At 43.7% G+C, this 23,516-nt stretch overlaps 1 protein-coding gene across 1 annotated transcript; it reads right to left on the reverse strand.

Annotated features, from left to right (window-relative positions):
* Nucleotides 1-10,570: 10,570 nt before the first annotated feature.
* LOC124639653 lies at nucleotides 10,571-19,261 on the reverse strand. The gene is made up of 3 exons (XM_047177094.1): nucleotides 19,076-19,261; nucleotides 17,999-18,443; nucleotides 10,571-10,626 (listed from the first exon to the last, which is right to left on the reverse strand). The coding sequence occupies exons 1-3, from the start codon at nucleotides 19,259-19,261 to the stop codon at nucleotides 10,571-10,573; spliced, it is 687 nt and encodes a 228-aa protein (XP_047033050.1).
* Between the last annotated feature and the right edge of the window lie 4,255 nt (nucleotides 19,262-23,516).

Consider the following 23,516-nt stretch of genomic DNA (forward strand, 5'->3'; position numbering starts at 1 on the left):
CAGCGAAAACAAACACAACTGGAGCCAAGCAGAATATTAAAGAGAGAATGTTGTTATAGGCGAGTGAAACCACATCATCTGTCATCACTAACTACGTATTTTAGCCGACATTATACCAGCTAAACATTACTGTATTAACTCCGGCATTGGTGCTCAAAGTTTTGATACAAACATTAAACAAACACGGTCAAAAATTTAAATAATATTATCTGCTATGTAATCAAGCCAAAATAAATCGAAGACATATTTTTATGTACATTATGTGATAATGGAAACATTGAGCTAGGCACGTGGAATTTAATAACGCTGAAAGTTATTATTTTTTTAATATTCAGGCAATGTGGCTACGTAATACTCAAAAGAATATTATTTACGTTATAAAAATTGCTCATGTTTTAATAAGTGAAAAATATGCACCAGCCTTTATTAATTTTGTTTTAATAAACAAAGTATGATACCCATTTCAAATGTCCCAGTTAATATATTTATAGAACTTGTACATTAGTAGATGAGAACAAAGTTTGAGCACCACTGTCCTAAGTAATATGTTGTGTAGGAAGCTAATCAATGGAGTCGGTCGCGAGACACTCCATCATGTTCCCACCGATATTGTTGATCAGAGGTCACGCAGAGGTCAAGGTCACGGCCTGATTATGTCTGTATGTTATGTTTTCATTCTCGTGGGGATTCGGATTAGTAGACATAGAGTATAATAATGTTGCGTAAATACTTGTGAAATATATTTTTGTTTTATCTTCAATTTGATTTTGCCTTTCGATCAGCACTGAGACATAGGGAACATGTATTATTTCAATTTATTTCAAAAATCTGTTCCCAACCGGTGTATAGCTTTGATTAACTCAAAACAATGAAAACACATTTCCACAAATCACATACATATTTTAACTAACTGTAATTAAACTACAAAATTGCAAATTGCATAAAAATGTAATGAGACAGTAAAACGCTACGAAACTGCAGTTCGTAGCAACTGCGTAGCACTTTCGTAGCAAACACCGCTACGCGAGCCCAGAAACCAGTTCTGTTTGAATAAGAATTTTAATGTAGGCGAAGCTTAATAGCTATTTCGTGAGAAAAAAACATAGACACGTTTTGCATTTACGTATGTGAATATTTCGTCTGGAGGTTTTTCGTTTATTAGTATGAATAGTGTACTAGACTTATATAGTAAATATTTATGAGCTTTTCGTTCACATATTTTTTTTAGTACAATATTATTTAAAGTCGACGTAAAGCCACGCATTTGGCTTGCTAAGTCACTCGGTCAATTTATTCCAACATCTCGGTAAATTATTCCAAAAATTCGTAACAAACTGATGCAAAGCGGGTATTAGAAGGCCTTTTTATGTACTTTCTTGTTGCTTGTCACTGATTTACATACTAATCCGGGAATCCCAGTTATAATGTCAGCTGTTTCTGTGCGAACCAGTTTTTGAATATTTTTTTCGACCGCAGCCTCAATGTTCAGCGTTTTAGATTTTTTTTCAACAAAAATGGTTTTTGGTGAATAAATTATTGTCTCCATTTTGACCATCACTTAAAAACAAGTGCTGTTATTAACAAGTCCAAATAGAAAACAGCATGCTTTCAGCATATAAAAAATACATACTTTGAGAAGACAAATGTTACTATAGTTTGGCTAATTCGTTAGTGACACTACTATATTCTGCCGACAGCGGGCTTTTAACTATTGATCAAGGCTTCCTCGAACCCACGATAAGCTTATTTTGCTACATAGCTTATCATTAACGTTACTACCCACCCACACATCAATGACCAATGACCACTACTAATAACATCTCCAATCATAAGCGCATTACTAAACCCATCCCTCAATCTGCGCACTGTCAGCGGCCGCCATATTGCGTGACGTCACAAGCCGCTATATTGCGTGACGTCACCGTGTGATAAATTAGCGCGCTTATTACGTAGGACAAAGCGTTGCATGATTTACGAGCCGTTGCGGTGGGCAGCTGCCCTAATATGCGATGCGACCGATGCGATGATGTGTTGCTATTTAATTGCTTGATGAAATTGACATGTTAAAAAAACGGGACATATTTGACATGAAAAATATGCATACAGTTAGTAACTCCCGCTCGGCTTCATATGGCATACCCTTAAATTGTACCCATGAATCACTGGAATAAAAATCCATGTAATAGATTTTGATTTTGATTTTGAATGTCGAGTAAAAACCACGCAACGAATAAAAAAATATATCAATTTACAGTCGTGCAATTAAATAAAAGCTCGTAATATAAAGCATATTAATTTGGTTACAGATTGAAACTTGATTAAGGTTGGATATGTTAACGAATTCATGAGTGAAACAATATGTACATTTTAAGTAAGGACTAGAAAATTATTCAGGCTCAGGCAGGGGCGTAGCTACCGCCGTATCTGCCGTATCAATTATACGGGGCCCCCGGGCCACGGGGGCCCCAAAAGTGTGTAACGACAAAAAATAAAAACTTCCTAATTTATTTCATTTTACAAATATCAAAATTCTGAATAGCAATTCTTTTTTTTCCCGCCTTAAGCGTGCGTTCAAAAGTTAACAACACTCTACATCGTTATGGTGGGCTGCGGGACTTCCCCGTTTTACTTACTTCATCTTCAACTCAGCGGGGAATCCTTCATCGATATCGCGATTTACGTGTACGTTGTTGTACTTTACACTGGATATTAAACCACGGAGTTAGTAGCAGCATAAGGGGGGGGAGAGGGCGGTCCGCCACTGGTACCACGTCTCGGGGGGTGCCATCTCGGTCGACACATATCTGCACGACCAGGATGGCACGGGCAGAAGGGACAAGTCACTGAGGGTGCCATTCTAATCTGCAAAGCCTAGGTTCACTACCAGTCACTGCATGCTATTCAAAGAAGACGGATCGCAATCCATACAAAATTGCCCCACGTCCTATAACAATGTGACGAATCTCAAAAAAAAGATAAAAATGTTAAAAATAATATGGCATACTCTCTAATTTCTTTTTTTCACACCTTCATATGAAAAAAATGCTTTAAAGATTGTTTAGGCGCTGTTACGAAAACATCGTTCATGGGACTATTTATGGAATATTTTATTAAATTATTTTTTTCTCAAAACTTAAAAATTTCACACTGATTTTTAGGGTATAGTTAGAGAGCTGATATTTTCACAGATGATGTATTTCTGTTGCCGCTATAACAACAAATACTGAAAACTAGAATTAAATAAATATTTTGGGGGGCTCCCATACAACAAGCATGATTTTTTTGTCCGTTTTATAAATAATGGTACCTACGGAACCCTTCATGCGCGAGTCCGACTCGCACTTGGCCGGTTTTTATAAAACATGTTTGGGTTTTTTATATCCCAAATTTCAAAAATAGCTCTTTATAAGTTTGCAATGACCCGTTTCCGGTTTCTTTACGTTAAATTAAACCTAGCAAAAACCACCACGAATGATTTCTACACGATTTTTAAGTACTTTTATTTACAATTTTAATCCATGATTATTGGGTGCTCAATAGTTAGTCCGCCGCGGGTGCCACCCGATGCTACGCCGCCACCGCACGGAGTGCAGTGCACTGTTTATTTACGCGCTTTATATAAATGTGCATTAAATGAGTGAAAGGAAAATAGATTATCCCAGCGGCGCTGAGAAAAGAAAAAGTTAACAGAAAAGGGAAGAGGTTATAAAAAAAGTGCCATATAAGGGCCTCCAAACAATTTTTTATACGGGGCCCCGACAAGGCAAGCTACGCCACTGGGCTCAGGTCAAAACTGAAGTGCTCTAAATATACAACAGCTATTTATGAATCAAAAGGACTGATGCCACTTGCCATTTGTTTTAAACTGTCAATATTATACTACAAATGTAATAGGTATTTATGTTTGCACAATAACGTTGTGTCATCACCATGCATATATTTTATCATGTCCCAATTTATACTGCTCACTCTAAAGGGCTTATTAGACTTTATACCTAATTAGGTTTTCAAGAGATTTAGTGAGTCAGTCGTAACTTTTCCTAAATTTAGAAACCTACCTTCCTAAATGCGATTACATTTGTCTGAATTTAGTAACTGCACCATTTGGACGACTGAATTTAGTAACGTGAGATGCCCTTTAACCTTGTAGCGAATATTCTAAAAGGCTTTAAAAAGTTATCCCAAAAAATAAATCTAAAAAGGTTGACGAAAATTGAGTTTATTTTTTAAAACAAGATGAACTAAACATTTACATGACAGACCAATTACTTATTTGTTTTTGTTTTATCGCTCTCACACAAACATTGTATCAGAGTGAAAAAAACAACGAATTATATTAGTATTAAAAAAATGCAGAGTAACTTAATTTTATATATGGCGAGTATGAGCGTTTTGGGCTACCTCTCCTCTAGCATTAAGTGATATAGAAAGCTTATTTTATGTAGAGTATTTTCTTGTATTACTAGTTACTGGCATTTGTTAGTATTAAGGGAGTTATATATTATAATAACTACGTATCAAATCTGCTCTAAGTTATAAAGTATTGACAATCAGTGGTAGGTTTATTAATAAGAAAAATTGCATTTGGACTAATGAAATGGTTAAATTTGAGTTTGAGTTATGTACTTTCATATGTACTGCCTTATGAACTCCCCTTATGAACTTCTTTATGTACTCACCTTAGGCAAAGGCCCAAGCCCAATCCTCTAAGGTTATTGATTTTATGAAACATGGACAATAGATTTTTAAAACTGATATCATCAATATTTTGAAACGCAATTTGAAATTACTTTTTGAAAACAATACTACAATATAAAATGATATTACCTTTTATATTTTATTTGTTTACCCACGAGAACCACAACAGGATTGCTCAAAAACAAAGTAGTAAGCATTTTATCTCTCCTTACAATTTGTATCAAAATCCCCAGTAGATAGACTTGCATATAGTTGGTGCAACATAAGTGCATAGTGATGCGGTTGCAGTGGGTTTGTTACTTAAGATCTCGTTATGTGATGCACGGTTTATTGTTCCGCGATGCAATTTGATGCATTCTCTTAGTGTTGTGGATCCTGTGATTAGTTTGTGACATCTGTCGCGAGTCTAGTGTAGTAAGGTTGTGTAAATACGTTATATTGAGTTGCTGGTGTCGTCGTATTTAATAAACTTTGTTAAATCTCTTTCTTTTTTTTTTTTATAATGTCGGGACATATATATATTTTTTATAATCTTTTAGTAGTCCCAAGTGGTTGAGCATTAAAAAAATACCTCAAATACAGTATTAAATTCCTAAGATTTTCGACTAAACTCCGGACAAGTATATCCCGGGGCCGTTTGCCGTGGTCACGGTTGTTTGCCGGACGAGCGACAAACACACCGGACTGTGTCAACATGACGCTTAGGTGCTAACTGCAGTCTTCGCCCTTCAATACTGAATAGTTTTTATCTATTTTATAAGAGGTTTTTAACTACACTACATTTAACGAGCGCCCATGAGTTTTGAAATTGTGTGTCTCCTATCATTTGTATTTATAAGCCAGAAAGCCTGCAAGCTTTACCCATGCGTGTCCGTAACTTGGCATGCTACAGAATTAAGGAGACCAGATAAGCATTCGCTCCATGTAGTCAGCTAGACATAAGAATTATAATTAAGAAAAGGCTAATCAAAATTATTGGCTTCAGAATGTCGAGCACAATGCGGATTTATGTTCGTTATCCTATTACACGAACACAATAACAGAGACAATAGCCAATATATAAATAAAGCTATTAACCTGCTTTTGTGCACCGGACAATAATTCAGATGACAACAAAGCGGGCAGGTCTAATAACTACGCTATAATGCAGCGTGACGTACGATATAGTCACCCCCTTAGCCCCAGGTGGTCACAATTTATGACGTCACAGGGGAAACAACTTTCTAGGCGAATGCATTATAGATTCTGATCTGTTGTTCTGCTGCAATTTTATGCAGTTTATTAATGTTAACGAGCTCGGTTAGGGAGTTGTTTTGTTTTGAGTTTTTGTAGCAAAAAGTCCGAGTCCGTGTTGCTATTGAGGTATTCTTAGAATATAGCTGTAATATTTTGTTCTGGGAATCAAATTCAAGACCGCTATAGATGTTCAAGCTACCATAGTTTGAACGGACTAGACTATTTAGACTGTCTATTTTCTATTATGCTTTTTCAGCTGCTTCCATACACAGCTTTAAAAAACACAACCGTATTTTTAGTAAATTAAACTTCATTTTTGTTGGATGTTATTTTATCAAAATGAACATTGAGCAATGCGCAGTTCAATACAGACAATTGGTTTAAAATTTCGCTGTTATTTGTTTTACCGGCAGTGTGATCCTATTTAAATGTTATGAAAGGTTAAATAAACGTATTTCACGCTTTTAACACTGTTGTTCGATTTTATTTTATTTTTTACTACAGGTAATTAAATTTTGTTTTCCTATGACTATAAAGTATAATGTGGTGATAAAACGATACCAAAAAAATATTCTTCACAAAATCCATCTCCAAAACTCTGTTTGCCGTCTCTTTTGTCGGCAGTACACGGCGTCGGTCGCATCGGTCGCGTCGGCCGCAGTCGCGATGTCCGGCCGCGCGACGCGACATGAATATTTGACGCCGCGAGCCGCGATACTCACACCTGCGACAACGCACGTGTCGCGCGACCGCCCTGAATTCTAACTACCTCGCAAATTTTCAAAAAGCAGTCGTGTTAACATTTTGTGGATTTTCAGTGTATTTTATTGCTGTCGTTAAGGTATGTTTTATGGGCAATAAAAAACATACTTTTGCATTTTTGGATAACAGGTTACGTATAAACATAAGTTGTAATCGAGTTTGACATAAGGTTACTTAAAGAGGGTTTTAATATTCATAGCTTGGTCGTAAAACGTGTAGCTATCCAATAACAACCTTTTATTGTTTTTTTTTTTTTCTTCAAATTAATTTACATTTTTTCATTCATTTAAAACAAAAATGCTACTATTACTTTTAGCAAAAACCGTGCTAAAAGTAAACAGCGACTGTAGTCAATGCAAAAATGCTAAATATTTAATTACGTGTACCTACATGTATACGAGATGCGGTATCAACGTTCGCTCTATATTTATGAGAAGAAAACCTTGCCCTCATAATTAGAACATAAAATTTAATAATGACGATGCATCATTATTCTTGTTTTGTAACCTACTTTCCTACTAACAGGTACCTAATTTATTTAAGCTCTGTGTCACTAAATAACCATAAGTTCCACGTTGTCACCTGTCGCCAATATTTCGAAATTAGCTACTCAACACCTTACTTAAAGGCAGCTAAGTGCAGTACTATACTTAGCTTTAAACCTAGTTTACTATGCTGAAAAGTCGTACTATTAAAAGCATTTTTCCCACGTATTACCTAGCACAAACAATATCCTAAACTATACATTGCTAAACATTACCTAAGCATTGGCGTGTACGTCACGCGCGCGACGCGACAAACACGACCGACACGACGCGCGACGTTTACGTTTCTCATAGAGCGGCGTTTGTTTTGTGTCGGCACGTACGACGCGACGGGGTGAGGGGGGGGGGGGTGGGCTGAGGGGAGGGATGGACAAATATCGTGCATTCTTTGAATGCGGGAAATCTTTCAGTGTAGCTGTGTTTGGAAGCTGCTGTGATTTGCTAATGTGTTTGAATTTGTGGAAGTAGTGGGACTGGTTTTGGATAACGGTATAAGAATAATTCATATTAAAATGTTATCAAATAAACTTTAAAAGAATACTAAAAATACACCCTACTAGCGAAAGCAAGAGTTTAACCAGTTTGAAAATTATCCACCACTATACATAATACATATAGAAACTATCACCATAGCAAACTATCTCCATCCATCATAATACTTGGTACAATCCTTTAGCCACCTGTTCTAAATCCAAAAATAATTCCTCACTTCTAAATCGGTATGCCGGATCCGGAAACGGTCGGTGATGAAATATGGCGGCCGGTAGGGTCGGGTACATAAAGTGTATATCGATAAAATACCTGAGATATTATGGAATGGCACATCCCTTAGAACATGTAACCAACTGGAGCCACCACACGTACAAATCTCTATTTGTAGGGAACGAGGCAGCGCAACACATAGCCTATGACTAAACACAGTCATCCGAATTGAGAACCTTCTCCTTTTGTAAAAATTGAAAAATACAAGCATTTAGGCGATCTTAGAAGTTACAAACTATCCCAAACGCATGCAAATCCCCCAAGTAGTCCAGCAGTGGAGTTTTAGCAGAAGGAGTTCAGGGATCGCATCCCGTTGTTGATCTGCTCCAAGGGCACATCCTTTGAGTGAGGATTCGGAGAAGTAGGCCCGGCGGAAAACATTCGTAATGGATGCGGACGTTTGTTATTCTATAAAGCATCATAGCCAAATGTTTTCAGATAACGTGTATGGTTAGTAAATAAGGCCGGTGCTTACCTTTTTTCATTTTGTATAGGATTGGCAGAAGGTTGCTTTCTGATTATGACTGTCTAAAAATATCTAGACACACGGCAGTGTGTCCGCCAAGTTTGAGCAAAAAAAGCGACACACCGGCCGTGGGTTATATTACACGAACCATTTCGGGCCAAATTCGACCCCCTATAACTCAAAATCTATTTTATTTACACATTTCAAATTTCTAGTATCTGTTGAGACCCCCTCACTTATCTAAAATACAAAATTTCATTAATATACCTATTGTAGGTCTTGAGATATTGACGTCAGAAAATCGCTATTTTTACTATACACTCACTGACTGACTCACTGATTCACTGATTCACTGACTCACTCATCAAAAACCTAGACCACTTCCAATGGTCGTATTGACTTGAAATTTGGCATGGAGGTAGGTCTTTATGTCAAGGTAAAGGGAAAAATCTGAAAATGGCCAAGTGTGAGTCGGTTTCAAAATAATGAAGGTGTAAAATACCCAGTGTAAATTTATACCCCTAAGGAACTAAAACAAACTAAATTTATCTATATTTATATAATATATCTTCGAATGGTCGTACCGATCTGAAATTCGTTACAAAGGTTTGTATTTAGTCAAAGTAAAAATCTGAAAACGGCCAAGTGTGAGTCACTTTCTAAAATAACGAATGTGTAACTTTGATCCACGAACATAATATATGATAACATGTCATGTCAGTCAGTTGGTAAATCTAGTCCATTTAGTTAATCTAGTTCATTTCTTTGTAAGAAGCATAGTGCATATTCAAAAATCTGAAAGATAGTATAAATGAGACATTTCCTTAACTAACTTAATCATAAGAAAAAAATAAAATAAACAACCTTACAAAAATAAATGAAATCCCACCCAAAACAAAAATGTGAAAGGCTGCCAAGTTCGATAATATGGAAATCCTTCGCCTATAAAAGAAGTGAGATCTGAATAAGTACCAAGTTCCATACACATACCTCAGTTAAAAATAGTTACTTTTTAATAATGTTACTTGGCAAGTTTTAATAGAAAATTAAATACTTGATTCATTGCGTTTAGTGGGTTTATAAGAAGGTGTATGAAAACTTGCCAAGTGACACCATAATGTGTAAAAATAATTAGGTACATTGTTTATTTTAAACTATTCAAAAATCATGCTATTTTTAAATTACCTTTCCAGTCTGCTGGCCTCCAGTCAAAACAACGTAATACAGTGTAGGGAGATCTTGAAGGGCCCATTACGAGCTTACAAGATTAGCGTCAACTGCTTTCAAAGATAATATAATTTCATTTGATAGCTCTAAACGATAACCCAACAAATGCGGCTCAATTCAATTTGCTGCTATTACGGGGAGGTTAATTGTTCAAGTCTGGTGCCTCAATAAATTGTCAAATGGTCTGGAAGAGGAATGTGGTAATCGTAACTGGGAATATGCTGAGGATGGGTGATTACTTTTTTATGTCGCATTGCCGTCCCATCGGACTATGAGAGTGAAGGTATAGTGAGTGCACATATGTCCAAGCAAATGTGCGTGCACTATAATAAGTCCTGCGCAGTTGGCTAATCTTCTTACATGAGAACAGAAGCCGTGACTAATATTCGACTAGGAGGAGATACTTAATCATCATCATCAAAACGATTTCTATACCTATTATTCCATCATCAAAAATAAATAAAAACAGAATGGCTTACGTTAAAGCTGAAGCTCATTCAATTATATAATTGAAAAGTCAAGGTCCGTGGAAAATTACCTACAACAGAGCGATGAGCAATATCGTTATTTAATTTTTCTTCTCCATTTAGCAGTTCCTAAACAAATTATCATAGCAAAGTTTTACAAGTAGACGAGAAGACATAAATATATTTTCAATGTCACTGAAAGTAAAAATACAGGTGAATCCTAACTTTTCTTGAGGTTTTCATGTCAAACTTTTCCTTATATCACGTCAGTCAAATAAAACTCGTTGAAATGTCCTCAACATGACAAAGTTGGCGTGTTCTTGCTATCGCTGTCCCCACAGAGTGGTTTGCGATGAAACTTGTCCCAACGGAGAGGGGAGGGGGAGGGTACAACATGAAGACGTTTTTTACCTCTGGTAACCAGCCTCTAGAGAAACGTTAAGGGATTGTATGTTTAAGCTATCTGCGTGAAGGAATGTTACATCAATATGTTTGTCAATGTATGGAAAACCACTGTTGGATCCAAATATTAATCTATATCTATGCAAATATAAACTGCGGGTGACAGCCATCTATATGTAGGTACCACAATCAGTGTTCAATGTAGCGACACCCAGTTATTGCGGGCAATCCGTCTGGATAGAACCTAAATACTGGGACCGAGCTGTCTAGATAATATTTTTACGAGTTTTTCTAATTCCAAATCAAGTTTATGGACGAAAAACTGTATCTAACTGAAACATTCCAACTAAATATAATACATAAACATTTATATTCGGCCTAGTCATATTATGTATACAAAAAGGTTCAGTCCTTATCTAGATAGCTGTCTCACAAGAGTGATTTACATAAATATCTGATGAACTAGACGTATTTACGTGAATATCACATAAATAAGCATTGTACTGCAGAGTACACGAGAAGAACAAAACATAAATAAATATTATTCAAAGGTAAGGACGATGGACGATAGTATGGCCTGACTTTAAATAATACCCACATTCTATTCCACATGACCGAAGCTTTATTCATGTGTTTTTTTCTTTTTCTTTCTTTAGCTTAGGAGAAATAGTGGTTTTCTTAGAATGCATGTTTGTTTTAAAAATTAAGGGGATGTTACACGACTAGATTTCCATGAAATAGGATATAGGTAAAAGTGACTGCTTTTGCTACGAGCGTATACTAAAAATCTTCCATACTAGTGCAGAGCAAACAAAATCCGTCAGAGACCGCATGAATGAGCTTGTTCGCTAGAGAATGGCAGCCGCCCACACCGCGACGTCAAGATAAAGTCACCTGCTTTGTGTCTAAATATTTCCAACCAAAGTATATTTAATGTATGAGTGATGTATAATATAAATAAGACACATTTAGCATTAAAACTTAAACAAATGTAAAACTACATCGATTTGTTTTCAAACTACACGTACCTCCTTCCTTTATCTCAGCTCTATCCCATAAGTAGAATCATAAATAAGCCTTACTTATACACACATAACGCGAGTATTATTAAATCTACGTATACTTCCGTCGAGCACTCTCTTGAAATAATAACCTCGTTGCCAAAATCCCTCAATATAGTGACAGCATCAGTCGAGGAGTAATATAATTAGTTTATTTTCATTAAGCGAGCTTACACATTGCCGGTAATTAACACACAAAATTGCCAATGAATTTTAAATGGAGCCCTTGAATGTACGGAGCGAAGGGAGAGTAAGCTAATTATGTTAAACATTAACATTTTGTACTGAGCAGCCGAAAGCCTTTCACTAAAAATAGACTTTCAGAACAAAGTCAGTTAAGCCTTTGTCTTGATATTGAATTTAGTTAGACACTTTCGTGTTTCGTTAGGATATTTCCTGGATCAAAGTTAGCTTTTTGAAAACTGAAGTTTGTGTGCCAAATATCCATTTCGTTTTATCTATGCATTTACAATATAAGATCAGACTGGTTAACCTCAAATGAGGAGATACCGTCTTCCGAATTCCCTGCGGCACGATACATCGATGCTCCAGCATTGGATGAAGGCCACTCGCTCATACAGCGCGCGCAATGTACTCGGCCGCGCTCCCCCGGGCAGGCTTTCAATGTTGAACCAAAGCGCGTTACTGCTACCAACAAACATCACAATCACTGTTCCAATTTCTCCCGGGAATCGAACCCGCCACTTTGTAAGCTGCACCGCTCCTACCGAATCTTGGAATATTGTTGTTACACTGCAATCCAAATGTTTCAGCTTTCACTTGCATTGCAAAATCAACCTTGGATGTGGAACATAGAATACATTTTAGCTTGTAAGTGATGTGTCGTATAATGAGTAACGTGTAAGAGAAAGTCATAATTAGTGAAGACTGCATGTATGAAGAACGTTTAGGAGTTTGTGTCGGTTTAAATATATGCACATTTGAGCACAAGCCCCAGCTGTGGCACTCATTATGCGAGACGCGTCTTAGCTATAAAGACACGATCAACTGCGGCTAAGTTCTCCTCATTTTGGTTTAATGATGCAAAATACATTTAGTGGGGAATAATCTACATGCTACAGTAAGAGTACCGCACATTGCAAACTTTTAGTCGGTTATTGAAATGAAATGAAATGAAATTTATTTATTTGCCAGAATATAGGTACAATATGATGGTCGATACAATAAAAAAAAATATGGTCTCACTATATTCGACTTATAATTAGTCATGCAAATATTTAAAGTTCTATAATCTTATAGCTAAAAAAGTACCTACAATCATTTTACATTAAAACTCTTTCTCCTCTAGGTACTCTTTGACTGTATAAAAACATTTATCAATAAGCCAATTTCTGAGGGACCTCTTAAATTTACTCATTGGTAGGTCTTTAATGCGAGATGGTAGCTTATTGTATATTCGAATGCACATTGGGTAACAATTTCTACGGTACAATTCGGTTCTCATAAATGGTAAATTTAATTTCTTTGGGAATCTACAGTTAAATGTGCAATGATCACCAAGTTTCTTAAACATATCTTCATACAATTTTGTAAATTTGCAAACTTCCTCTATATAAATGCATGCAAGTGTTAGAATTTTTAGCTGTTTGAAAAGCGGTTTGCATGATGTTAAATTATCCACATTACAAATAGCTCGAATACACCGTTTTTGTGAGACAAAAACTCTGCCAACATGCACCGAGTTTCCCCATATTAAAATGCCATATCTTAATACTGATGCGACATATGCATGGTAGGCTTGCATAGTCGCCTGTTTTGTGGAAACATTACCTAATCGCCACAAAGCATATGCAAATCTGTCGATTTTTCCGCACACTTTTTCCACATGACCGCTCCACGAACATCGTTCATCAAAAACCATTCCTAGAAAGGTGGTTTTGTCCGTTTTATTTAATGATTTGTTATTTAGTTTTAAGTTTAGGCTCGTTTTAGTTGCATCTTTATTGTAAAATTGTATGTAATTTGTTTTGTCTACATTAGGTTTTAAATTATTATTTTCCATCCACTTGGCTATTTCATTTATTGTACAGTTGATTTCATCCTATATATATATATTAGTTTGTTCGAGCTCATAAATCAGTGTGAAAATGAATAGTAATATCCACATAACATCGATCAGGTATTTGGCCGGTAATTTTTTTTTTCCAATCATCAGGCCATGTTTATCTGCAATGTACGGGTACTCTAAATACATAGTACGCCGTGATGAACTATAACAACACAATTTCCTTTGAGTTTGAACAGGAATGTTCGAGAAGGAATCTTGAAAGAAGTGCACTTGTTAGAGCATCGGCCAGTGCGATACAACTGCAGCAATAAAAGCAATCGCGGAACAACTTGCGAGAACTTGTAACGATATCCTCAGAGCTGGGGACTTGGGAGCAAGACATAGTTTCCAATATAACATATATTGTAGTCGGTTTATATGTTGCACTAGTTGACACAACAGGTAATACGTATGCTCCTTATTAGTAAATATCTCAGGTAGATATTGTTGATAATATTATGGGTTTTAGTTAGTAAAAGTCTCACGCTGCTAACCCACAGCGGGAGGAGTCATTTCCCATCACAAAAAGAGGTTATAAGATGTAGTGCTTTAAAAAAAGGTTATAAGATCTAGTGGTACAGCTATAATATAATTTACCGAGAAAAGACAAATCGAAAGGAAAGGCATAACAATTTCCTTACCATTATGATATTTTCTTATAAAACACCTTTTTTTTTCCGACGTCAAAAATCATCAAATGACCCCTCCCGCTGTGGGTTAGCAGCGGTGAGGGAGTGTCAGACTCTTACTGACTAAAAACCGTCGTGTTCCGTCATTGGCCTTTTATGTACCAGGGCCGCGGTATCTCTTTCGAACAACCCGCAGCCCCGGCAGGCCTTGGCCCTGCTGGGCCCCGCTGGGGTTGCTGACATCTCTTTGAGGAGCGCGTGGAACAACGCACGCCGTCGACACGGGTCTGTCGTCTAAGCAGATAGAGGGACGATGAGCCACCCAAACTCACCGCCCACAGACCCACGCCTACGGTGGCCGGGAGTCATCACGCGACACCCGGCGCCCATGGTGTCTACCTGGTCCAGCGCGGCGGCCGGGATGAGAGGTGCGTACTCTCTGGCGTTCCGCCTCCTCCTTCTCGAGCATGACCGCTTCGCAGAAGGAGGCGACGGCATCCCATTCCCTCTCGCCCCGGACCATGGCCTGAACCAGGGCCGGACGCGAGAGGTCGCCGCCGCCCAAAGCCTCGACGAGGACCCGGCGGTGCCCCTCCCATGCGGGGCACACCTGGACTGTGTGGTCCACCGTGTCCTCGGGGCTGTCCGCACAATGGTGACACCCGGGCGCCTCCTCACGACCGATTCGGTGCAGGTACCTCCCGAAACAACCGTGTCCGGTGAGGACCTGCGTCATGCGGTACGTGAGAGCGCCATGACTCCTCCCGAGCCACTCCTCAAAGAGGGGACTTACCGCCACGATGGTGGCGTGCCCTGCACTGGGTTGCGACAGTCCCTCCCTCCAGGCCACCATGAGATCGCGCCGGAGCTCTGCCCGCTGCGCGACAACTTGCCGCGGCAACGGGGTTTCCCCCCGGTGCTGAGCCTCCTCGCGCCAGTCGTACAGGCGCAAGAAGACTCTCGCCTCCAGATCCCACGGTGGCAGTCCGGCTAGTAGGCCAGCTGCTTCGCGGGAGATCGTGCGGTACCCCCGGATTAGCCTGATGGCTATCACCCTTTGGGGCACGTTCAGGTAGTGTATGGCCCGCTTCCGTACCGAACGTGCCCATACCGGGGCCCCGTAAAGGGCCATGGACCGCAAGACTCCCGCGTAGAGTTTACGGCACGGGGCGTTTGGGCCTCCCAGGTTGGGCAGGAGCCGCCTGAATGCAGCACCTGCCTTCTCCAGTTTGGGGCCCAAACGTCGGAAATGCTCGACGAAGTTCCACCGGCTGTCGAGGACGAGTCCCAGGTATTTCATCGCCCTCTCGACGCCGATGGGAACCCCCCCCCACCGTGACTTGGGAGCCTGAAGGTGGCGCGTTCCGAAGCCCATGAAAGCACATGGCCTCGGATTTGTGCAAGGCCACCTCCAGGCCCAGCAGCTGGATCCTCTCGATTACTGTCACAACCCCGCGCGTCATTAAGTCGGCCGCCTCCTGGTGCGACCTCCCCTGTGCCAGAACCAGCGTGTCGTCAGCGTAGCAGACCACGCTGACGCCGCTAGGGAGGTCGGCGCGCAGCACCCAGTCGTAGCCGATGTTCCACAAGAGCGGCCCCAGAACCGACCCTTGCGGAACACCGCACGACATCTCTCGCCGGTTCCATTCCCCGTTGTGACCAGGATAGATGATGGACCTATCCGACAGATAGGCCTCGACCACGCGACGAAGGTAGGTCGGCACCCGGTGGTACCGGAGTGCCTCCCTAATGCAACTCCAGGGAAGGGTGTTGAAGGCGTTGGCGATGTCAAGAGACACCGCCAAGACGAGAGAGCTCTCACGCGCATGATGGCGTCCACCGTTGAGCGCCCCCTGCGGAAACCGAATTGGTGGTCCGCAAGGTCCGGCCCAGTCCCCCCCAGGTGCGCGACGAGGCGGTTTGCGATAACTCGCTCAAAGAGCTTGCCCGCCTCGTCGAGCAACACGATGGGCCGGTATGCGGACGGAGAGTCCGCAGGGCGCCCCGGTTTCCGAACGAGGACCAGTTTCCCTGTCTTCCAGCGAAGTGGGAACTGGCCCCTCTCCAAGCATGCGCTGAGAAGCCCCCTAAGTCGAGGCCCGAGAGCCTCAAGGGCTAGGACCCAGGCCTTGCCAGGCAGGCCGTCAGGCCCTATGGCGGTGTTTTTGGCTTTCAGCCTAGCCACCGCCACTCTCAGGTCCACCCCAATCACCTCGGGGACATCGTCGTCGTCGGAAGTGTGGTCCGTAGTTGACACCGCTGGTTGCAGAGACATGGGCGGGGGAGAGTGTTCCCCGCGCGAAGGGAACAGACCGCTCACCACCTCCTCCACCAGCTGAGGCCGAAGACTTTGGGTCAGCGGGGGGGCCCATGGGCGGAGCTTGCCCCGCACCATTTTGTACGGGCGCCCCCACGGGTCCCTGTCCAGAGACTCCAGCAGCTCCGCATTGGCCACCTCCTGGCCTGGATGATGGCCAATTGGAGGGCGGTCTTCGCAGCTCTGTATCCCTCGTACAGCTCTGCTTCCCTGGCTTCTGCATCCGGAGGGCGGATGCGCAGCCTGCGGTGTCTGGTGTACAGGTGCCTCGCAGCGACGCACGCCTCTCGAAGGGCCGCGATCTCGCAAGACCACCAGTACACCTGGCGTCGGGCCCGTCTCCCTGGCGGGGCTCGGGGCATGGCCACGTCACAAATCTCGGACATGGTCTCCCGGAACCACTCCGCCTTGTCGTTGATGTCGGCGGGCCTGTCCGGTGATGACACCCCGGCCCGCACGACTGAGGCTTCCAGGAGAAGCTCCCGGTCAAGGTGCCTCAGCGCCCAACGTGGACCACTCGGGGTCTGCAGAACCGGCGCGCTAGGGTTCTGGGCGGAGACGTCAAACTGGAGGTACCAGTGATCGGAGTAGGTCTCCACCCTCTCCTCCACGCGCCAGTCAAAGACACGCGGCAGCAGAGCGGGGCTGGCGAATGAGATGTCCACCACTGACTCGCCCCGCATCCGTACACACGTGGGGACAGAACCCCGATTGAGGACGACCAGGCCTACTTCCAGCGCCCAGTCCTCCACCATCCTACCCCGTGCATCTGTGCGTCGGGAACCCCAGGCCAAGTTCTTGGCGTTGAAGTCCCCTAACACTAGCACAGGGAGGGAATAACTTCCGACGACGATGGACAACTCCAGGAGGGAGTTGTGGAACTCGGCGAAAGTTCGGCTCGGGGAGAAGTACACCCCCACGACGACTATCTCCCCGAACCGTGCTGCGACGCAACCCCTTCCACTCTCCACCCCTTCGAGGGAAGGAGTACCAGCGGCGGCCGACGTCACTGAGCCGCTAAGGTCCTTAACCCAGTCATCCCTGGGAAGGACAAAGTACGGCTCAGCGACCACGGCGATGTTGATCGACCACTGCGCCATGCTTTGGAGCAACAGATCCTGGGCACGGGCGCAGTGGTTGATGTTCGCCTGGAGGAAGCGTAATGGAGCCAGACTAGCACTCCATCACGTCTTCCTCCTCTTCAGACGCAGAGACGGGCGCTGCAGCAGTGGCGACGGCGTCGAAAGCGGCGGCAGCGTTGGAGGCGGCGGCGGCCGCAGGAGCTGCGGTGGTGGCCACTGCGGAGGTGGTTGCGGTGGTGGCGGTTGCGGCGACAGACGGCCGGCCCTTGCCCTTACCCTTGGTCTTGGCGGGTGGGGCACAGGACTTGCTTCCTGCCCGGTGTTCGGCCGGCTTGCCAGCAGCCGCACATGCAGTGCAGTGCGGCGCGGCACTACAAGCCACGGCCTTGTGTCCGGGCTGACCGCAGCGGAAGCAGAGGGCGCTGCGGTCGACCTCCGAGGTGCAACGAACACCTACATGATGCCCGACGTGGCATCGGAAGCACCTCAGGGGTCTAGGGTCCAGCAACTTGACCTGTGCCGACACCCAACCAACCAGTAACCTACGGCCGCCGACTATGGTCTTGGCCGCCACCACGGGGCAGCTCACCGTGACGGTGCACGTGCCCCTGAAGTCGGGACGTATGGTGCCCGCCTTGACTTCGTCGGCGGAGCACCCACCCGTCCTAGCGACGGCGGCCACCACCTCCTCCGCAGTAACTGAGTCGTCCAGGCCCATGATGCGCAGATCCGCGCACTTGTAGGGCCTGGAGACTCGGGCATCGTCCGCACTTATGGACGCCCTGAGCCTCTCGGCTAGAGCGTCTGCGGCGGGCCCACTGGCCGCTCCTGGGACCTCCAGCATTCGGGCGCCCGTTGCAGTCACCCTGAGCCGGAGGCCGGAGGTGATACCTAGCTCCTGCAGGTTCACCGCCTCCTTAGCATGAACGAGTACGTCGCGGTACGACACGCCCCTCTTGGCCGCGTCCGGCTGTAGTGTAACTACTACAGCCGCGGTCTTGGGGGCGCGGAGCTGCGTCGCGGCGGCTCGCTCCTTGCGCCGCTGCCTTTGGGCCTTCTTTCTGGCCGCCTTGGCCGCCCTCCGTCTTTTTTTCTTTTCCCCCACCACCTGCCACTCGGACTGAGTGGCAGGAGAGGTAGGGGCCGCAGATGGAGTCGGCTTCGGAGGGCGTTTCGCCACTGGTGCCGACGACGGAACCGGTGCTGGTGTTGGCACCGGGGTCCTCTGCGCCTGGACCGCTGTTGCGGCCTTGGGCTTTAGCTGGGCGGCCCGCTCGGCGCCGCCACAGGTGGCTTGTTCGGCGGTCCCCTTCTGGGCGGGGGTGCCGCTGCAGCCGCAGCCGCATAAGAGGCCCTTTGGGCCGCTGGGGGCTTCGGCGCCACGAGGAGAGGCCGTAGGACCCTGCCCTCCAGGACGGAGAAGCGGGCCTGGAAGGCCGCCATCTCCTGCCGAACCAGGGCCAGGACCTGGCTCTCCACCGGGGAGGGCTGCGGCCGCTGTGAAGTGGTCCCGCTGCGTTCGGCCTCCTGCTCCCTCATCTTTCTCAGGTCCGCCCGGAGACTCCTGTTCTCCTCGAGATCAGGGCGGCCGTGAGACGAGCGACTTCCTCTTGCAGCTTGGCCAGATCGCTCTTTGGAGCCTGGCCGAAGCTTGCTTAGGCTGCCGCAATGATTGTGGCCGAGGCCGAGTCAATCGCCCTCTGCTTGTTGGCCTTGAGGCGCTTTTGGGACACGCCCTTGAACGCGGCCGCCACCGTCTTGGCGAAATTGGCCCTCCGCTCCTGGTCAGAGCCGACGGCCGCCAAGTCCTCCTCGGAGGAGCTCTGTTGAGCTGCACCTCCCTTGTTCTTGGGCGTCTCAGCGACCCTCCCCTTCTCCGGCCTCCGGTCGGCCTTTTTGGCCGGGGCCCCGCGGCCACCGGAGGAAGACCCCAAGAGGACTCGGAGTCCGAGTCCTCATCCCACTCCCTTTCTTCGTCTTTGTTTTTGTTTTTTTCAGTTACAGTTTCCATACAGTTCCCACGATAACGAGAGCAACTAAACGTCGACCCCGGTAGTGGCCTCATACCGGGGCAAGCCTACATACTGTTGGGGGCGGCTGGCCCCAACAGGTGGGAGCGCTAACGACCGTGTCCCCCACGGCCATTCATCCCCTCGCCGCGCTCCCAAAACTTGGGATTGGGTGGTTTTTTATCTAAGAGGTGTCCTTCCTCTGGGCCGGATTAATCGCCCGGATTAAGCCAAGCCCTCGGCGGCGGCATTATACATGCCTCCGTCTGCCGTCCAGCCATCCCGGCTCAGCAAACCCGCCGAAAGGTTTGCTCTTCGTAGTACGAAGAGCAAACGAGCACCGCTTTAGTGCGCCTGCACCTCCGTGGGTATGGCCGCATCCTTGCCATGCCCACAAGCGTCGACTGGTCAGGAGCGGCCCCTCCCTGGGTCCCTCTTTGTCTGGCCTCTCCCCTGAACCTTTCCGGCATGAGTATCTCTACCGGCAGAGCTTCAGGATCATAGAAGCACACAAGCCCCACCACGACAACGTGGGGACTCCCTCGGTGGGGTTATAAAACACCTTAAAAAAGGTTAAAGATCTCATCATTTCTCTGATCTTTCCTATCTCGTTACATTAAGGAAGATTATTAAATCCTTTATGCTAACAAAATACATATTGGAAAACTTTTTTTCGAAACCTTTTAGCTCTGTAAGTATTAGTTTTACCTATAGTCAAGAGTGGATTTGATTTACAAACACAAGAATATCTTTCGCAATATTGTGTTCTGAAGAAATAACAATAGCTAGTTTTGTGAATCGGGTGACTGAAGTGCTCTCTGGAAGCACGATAGCAGAATTTAGTAGCGATGCAATGTGTTGAGTGCTCTTGTCAACTGCGACCAGGGTTGCACAATATTGGGAATATGGTTTTCATGTGTGATATTGTTCCTAGAAGTGCAGATTCTGTAGTTGCTATAATGCTATTTTATGACGTAATGTGTACATCAGATTTTCCTAACCATGTTGCTTTGCCAAATTATTGATCAATCTGCAAGGCTATAACTTAGCCCAATGTAGTACTAGATACAATTATTTCTTCAGCTTTGAATAATCGTATTAAGTAAATAAGTACTTCAAACGGGATATTTTCACCTAGCATCAGAGGATTACCGGGAAATTATATAAGCAAGGTGTTTTGAAAGTGTTTTTATAAATAATTCCGCGAGATCTCCGGTTCAATAATCTAGACACACGGCAGTGTGTCCGCTAAGTTCGAGCAAAAAAAGCGACACACCGGCCGTGGGTTATATTACACGAACCATTTCGGGCCAAATTCGACCCCCCTGTAACTCAAAATCTATTTTATTTATGCATATCAAATTTCTAGTATCTGTTGAGACCCCCCCCCAGTTCAGTTCCATACACATACCTCAGTTAAAAATAGTTGCTTTTTAATGATGTTACTTGGCAAGTTTTAATAGAAAATTAAATACTTGATTCATTGCGTTTAGTAGGTTTATAACGGTGTATGAAAACTTGCCAAGTAACATCATTAAAAAGCAACTATTTTTAACTGAGGTATGTGTATGGAACTTGGTACTTATTCAGATCTCACTTCTTTTATAGGCGAAGCATTCCCATATTATCGAACTTGGCAGTCTTTCACATTTTTGTTTTGGGTGGTAAGTATTAACTTTAATGTTAAATGGAGATGAGAGCGAAAGCTTTCGTATCGAGCCGAAATATGCTAGTACTCCGTATTTACATAAAATGATTACCTACTAGCAGGAATGAATAGAAGGTTATTATCATCAGAAAGGAATTTTTCCAATGTTTTTTTAGATGAATCCAATAATGGTCTTGCAAACTTAAGTACTCGAAAGCAAAAATGCCAAAGATGTAATAGTTAATTGGTTAACTCGACTGAAAATATCATTAGGTTAGAGAAAAGTCACGTTGGTACTAGACTAGGGCATGCAATTCCGGTAAAATAAAAATTACCGGTAAAAATTCGGTAATAAAAATATTTTTACCGGTAAACCGGTAAAACGGTAATTTTTGTAATTTTTAAAATGTGATATTATAACAATAAGATTGGGTAGTCTAAAAGCAAAAAAATAAATAAAAATACAGGGTATAAGGTGGTAAACATTTTTTGTGACGTGGGCCGTAACAAAAAAACATGTTAGTACCATCCATACGCGATGTCGCCGACAATATGCAAGAGAAACGGCAATATACGATGGTACGGACATGTAGAAAGGAGACAACCTGAATACATCGCCAATGTTATCTACTCAATCTCGATATACCCGGTCAAAGGCGCAGAGGCAGGCCGAAACTGTGGTGGTTGAGTGTCGTAATGAATGACATGAAAATCTGCGAACTCGAAGAGGAAGATGTCCTGGAAAGAACACCTGAATGAAATGGAAGAAGTAGATACGGAAAGCGGACCCCGTCACAAGACGGGATAAACGCTACGAATAACTGTGAAAAAAATTTTTTTTTCATTAAAGTAAATCGTAGGCATTTTATGGACCAGGGTCGCGGAAGCTCTTTCGAACAATGTGTAAAGCTGCGTCTACGCTAGGAGAGCCGAGCACGAGCCGAACACAATTCGTCTATAAGTGTGGACCAACTTACAAGCCTCTAACGAGCGCGCTGCGAGCACTTCGTGCTCGGCTGCGTTCCGCCTGTTGTCGGTTTTTGTCGAACACAAAGGGATTTGCTAACAGTGATCGTTGTAGGTTCGTTGTGCGTCCACACTTGACGCCGCGAACGATGAAACCGAGAACGGCTCCGCTTGTACTTCGCTCGTGCTCGGTTCGTCTAGACCCGCCTTTACAACACGCGAAGCCAACACGGGTCTGTTATCTATGCAGACGGAGGAACGATGAGCCACCCGAACTCACCGTCCACAGACCGACGCCTACGGTGGCCGGGTGTCGTCTCTCGACACTCAGCGCCCGTGGTGTCTGGTCCACTACAGCGGTTGGGATGAGAGGTGCGATCTCGCAGTCTCTCCGCCGTCTCCTTCTCAAGCATGACTGCTTCGCAGAAGGAGGCGACGGCTTCCCATTCACTCAGGACCATGGCCTGAATCACGACCGGACGCGAGAGGTCGCCGCTGCCTATTGCCTCGACGACGACACGGCGGTACCCTTCCCAGGCAGTGCACACCTAGACTGTGTGCTCCACCGTGTCCTCAGAGCTGTCCGCATGGTGGTGAAGTAAAAGCCCTTACTCAGCAAGATCATAGAGTAGGTAAAATAAGCATAAGCTACATTTTTACCTAATATGAGCTGACAGCTATGAGGAAAATCGGAATAACCGAATGAATAAAATTTGTTTAGATATTATAAAATAAGATGAGAATGAAGATTTGTATCTAACCTAGAGATAGTTAAGGGGACACAAGTTTACTTTCCTAAAAAACAGCAACTTAAACACACTTACAATATGTAATAAAAATAAAAGATTTGACGTTAAATGAACAATTGCTATATTTTATCACAAAACGTAAAAACCGGTAAATTACCGGTAACATATTATTTTTACCGGTAATTTAAAAATCGCGAAAATGGGCGGTTTTACCGGTAAAACCGAAACCGGTAAACCGGTATTGCATGCCCTATACTAGACTGGCATAGAATGTGCTGCAGCTAAAACGTGACGACATACAGGTATTTCATAAATTTTTCGCTTACGTAGCAAATAAAGTAAATTAAAAGTATTATATAAGTTATCCTTCTGTTCAAAAAGATATTGTTTAAGATGAGAATATGTTCTTGTACTTATACTTG

Source organism: Helicoverpa zea, chromosome 19, assembly GCF_022581195.2.
Source record: "Helicoverpa zea isolate HzStark_Cry1AcR chromosome 19, ilHelZeax1.1, whole genome shotgun sequence".
NCBI lineage: Eukaryota > Metazoa > Arthropoda > Insecta > Lepidoptera > Noctuidae > Helicoverpa > Helicoverpa zea.

Coding starts and splice junctions, on each gene's coding strand:
- LOC124639653 (XM_047177094.1), bottom strand. CDS start 19,261: ATGAGGGAGCAGGAGGCCGAACGCAGCGGGACCACTTCACAGCGGCCG. Junction 18,444..19,075: donor AGCCCCCAGCGGCCCAAAGG/GCCTCTTATGCG, acceptor GCGGATCTGCGC/ATCATGGGCCTGGACGACTC. Junction 10,627..17,998: donor CCCACCCGCCAAGACCAAGG/GTAAGGGCAAGG, acceptor TCCTTCACGCAG/ATAGCTTAAACATACAATCC.